General features: G+C 41.1%; 1 protein-coding gene across 4 annotated transcripts in view; it reads right to left on the reverse strand.

The window, feature by feature from the left end:
* LOC139406952 (serine/threonine-protein kinase MRCK beta-like) overlaps positions 1–2726 on the reverse strand; it is a 164385-nt gene extending 161659 nt beyond the window's left edge. For all 4 annotated transcript variants that reach the window (XM_071150147.1, XM_071150146.1, XM_071150148.1 and 1 more), the window contains exon 1: positions 1830–2726. In XM_071150147.1, the coding sequence (XP_071006248.1) occupies positions 1830–2004 (175 nt within the window). In that variant the 5' untranslated portion in view covers positions 2005–2726. The remainder of the gene's footprint in view (positions 1–1829) is intronic.
* Positions 2727–3442: the final 716 nt, after the last annotated feature.

A 3442-nucleotide genomic window follows, 5' to 3' on the forward strand; every position in this document is an offset into this window, starting at 1 on the left:
CTCGGCCATGTTCTGTTATAATCTCCACCCGGCACAGCCAGAAGAGGACTGGCCACCCCTCATAGCCTGGTTCTTCTCTAGGTTTCTTCCTAGGATTTGGCCTTTCTAGGGAGTTTTTCCTAGCCACTGTGCTTCTACACAGCATTGCTTGCTGTTTTAGGCTGGGTTTCTGTACAGTACTTTGAGATATTAGCTGATGTACAAAGGGCTATATAAATACATTTGATTTGATAGAGGACTGAGGGTCTTCCAAATATTGAAAGTGTGTAAATAGTTACCCATGTTATTTTGTAAATGTATATATTTTTTTCCCATAGAATACCATTTTGGTATTTTGTATATAGTTATATGTTTCAAAATGTATACCTTCACCAATTTGGCCACTTGGGTACATTTGGACTACTTGTGTGGGACACCTGGGTGACTTCATGATAAATGTCATGTAGCACACTCATTTTGGAAGTTATCATTCTGAAACTTTGCACAAGTACTGTTGCCCTCTTACATTTTTCACTGAAATTGTCCCCATCATCCTATCTGAATGTTTGTTTTATCTTGTTCATTTTAAAGATACAAAAATAAAAATTGTATGGTTTTATTCATTGTATTATCTAAACCAGATCTATTGAGTTATATTCTCCTACATTCAATTCACATTAGGGTTGGACTGAAAACCCACAGGACAGTAGATCTCCATTTAGCTGCCCTGGTTGAATTCCAAAAGGACCATTCACAAACAGCCCTAGGATAAACCAAATGAGCCCATGTGAGGAATCCAGTGGTAGGGCAGGAAACTGTGCAGCCATACTCTCTTCCCCCCTCATCGGATGCTGATTTAAGATAGTTCCAGGACCCAAGGAGGAGTGGTGCACTGGACTCTCTGACAGTGAAAACAGAGTTGTGGCACCTTCTGATGACAGTGACCGTATTTTCAGGAGCAGACACACTGGGGTGTAATCTCATTAATGACGTCAATGAAAAGCCCAAGTTAGAGAATCCTCTCATTGTATCGAATGACTGCAGCCCAAAGGCCAGGGTGGACTACAGTTTGTGTGTCTGGGGAGGGGGGGGTCCTGACATAAAACATGAGGAATTCTGTCAAATAATAGTTTGCTTGCTATTCATTCTGAATAATAACAATTAGCCTATTTGGCTAAATTAATGCCTTTTAGTTGGAACATTCCTCAATTTCCCTTGACCTGGAAACTATAAACCAAGAGGTTATGAACCTCACCCTCACCTGATTCTGAACACCATTCCTTGGGTATGAGGTTCAAATTGGAGATGTGGTCACATTTGTAGAACATCCCTGACAAGTAAAATGTATACAGTGCTCGATAGGACAGGCTGAAGGAGGGTCAAAATCAGCAACTGGTTTCCCTGACAAAACACAATCCTTTTGAGTGCATTCTGTTTGTATTTTGATTCCACACACACCGAGTCACAATAGATAAGCAAACCAATAAAAACAGTATGTTCACCTCTGTAAGAGAACACTAACCCGGCCACATTTCAGAAACGAATGTTTAGTGTGAAGAGGTATCGACAAGGAATGATCATGAAGGTATTGGTTATTTCACAAACTATATGCACAATGTACCATGACTTTAAATATAAGTAGCCTAATTAGGCTAATTGGTTTAAGTGCGAGTATGCTAGAGCTTTATGTAATTATTCCAAATGACTGACTCTTAGCTAGGCCAGAAATGCAGTTCGCTTGTCAGCTACAGAGTTAGCATAGATGGGTTACAAGTAACGGAGAACGTAAAGAGCACAAGCCCAGTCACAGACCTTGAAATCAGAGCAGGTTATCAAATGTAAAAACGTACCCCATTCCAGAAAGTCCGTCACGTGTTTCTCTCGTTTCAAATGAGAGTTGCTGCATTCGTTGTACAAACATATCAGTATATCCAGAAGGGTCTCCACGCTCAGTGAACTTGAGTTCTTTTGGGTTCCGTCCACGAGCAATTGCTCCAACTTCTTCAGGCGTACCTTCGCTGACATTTTTCTATCAATGAGCGAAGATAGTTAGTTAGCACTCTCTTAGTCGAAAAATCGCTCCCCGGGTTGGTATGGAAGAAATCTAACCCTACCCCTTCAAGCGCAACCGAAAAAGTAAAGATTTATTTTGCCAAAGTGGAGCATTTGGGTGTATTCATTATACCGAGTATGTTGCAAAACGTTTTGAAACAAAAACCGCTCACTGCAAACGGAAACGTTTTGAAAGGAAAACGAGTTTCTATTCGACAAAATTCAAGTGGGTCCCTCCCCGTTTCGTTTGCACTGTTTGCTTCCGTCTAGTGCTTAAACAAATAGTTAACGTTAGAGTTAATGAATATACCCCTGAAATCCCAAACTCCAATTTAGCTAGCTAGAAAAAAGAAAAGACCGACATTTTGATAAACAATGTTTATCCATAGATTTGCCTTGTTCTAAGCGTCGTCACCGTGTTCCCTTCACTCAGACTCGAGGCTCAGTGGGTCCCATTTGCTTTAATCCCGACAAGTGATGTCGGGCTTTCCTCCCGTCGAATCTCAGGTTGACCGGTCGGATTATCTACTCATTCGCATTCCCAATAGACCTTCTTCAACACTGCTAAAGAGGGGTATGCCCACAAAATTGTGGCGTGGCTGTCTTTTCGTAGACTAAACCTTTTTTTCTTAATAGTAGCCGGTGTGGCTCACAACGGAGCTGAAGTCGTGTCCAGCCTTGTCTCTCCCTAGTTTGCAGAAGAGTCGAGACCAGGGAATATGGAGCCCCCTGCCTACCCACACCGGAAACGCAATGAATAGGTGACGTCATTCTATGATTGACGGACACTGGGAGCAATGGTGCTTTTGTATGGAACGCTTTTGGGGTATTTGCCTGTCAAAAAATATACACATCAAATAATGCCCTGTACACATCGTGAGGCTTTTCATTACGCCATACGTCATCTTCACAGAGTCTTCACAGTCACAGAGACATCGTAACGCATGTCATTACATCTTAGGTCATCTTCATGGAGTCTTGCCCCACTGCTGAACCTGAATGGAGAAGTGTAGTGTTTGTTATGCAAATTGGAGGTGAGCAGTGCAAAATCCCATGTGAAGCCAAACCAGGAAAAGGTGCCATATTACAATCTATGTGTTGTTATAATTGTGTTGTTTCCTCTATAACTAGCTAGTGACCTCCACCTAATAATTATAATCAAAAACAAATGTCATTACCATAGGCCTAAAGCTTTTTCTGTAAATTACTTTTGGCTTTTGAGGTGATGTGATTGGTGTGAAGCCAAATCCAAATTGGCTTCCCTTTACCCTTTTTTTTGGTGCACCAGGATCATTCATATTCTCAGATTAGCTCAACATTCATTGGCTATTATAAAAAATATATATATCATGGGATGCCAAATGCTCGCTGGCTTCCCTTGTATTCAATGCAACAATATCATATTTTTTTT

The sequence above is a fragment of the Oncorhynchus clarkii genome, chromosome 4 (genome assembly GCF_045791955.1).
Source record: "Oncorhynchus clarkii lewisi isolate Uvic-CL-2024 chromosome 4, UVic_Ocla_1.0, whole genome shotgun sequence".
Taxonomy (NCBI): domain Eukaryota; kingdom Metazoa; phylum Chordata; class Actinopteri; order Salmoniformes; family Salmonidae; genus Oncorhynchus; species Oncorhynchus clarkii.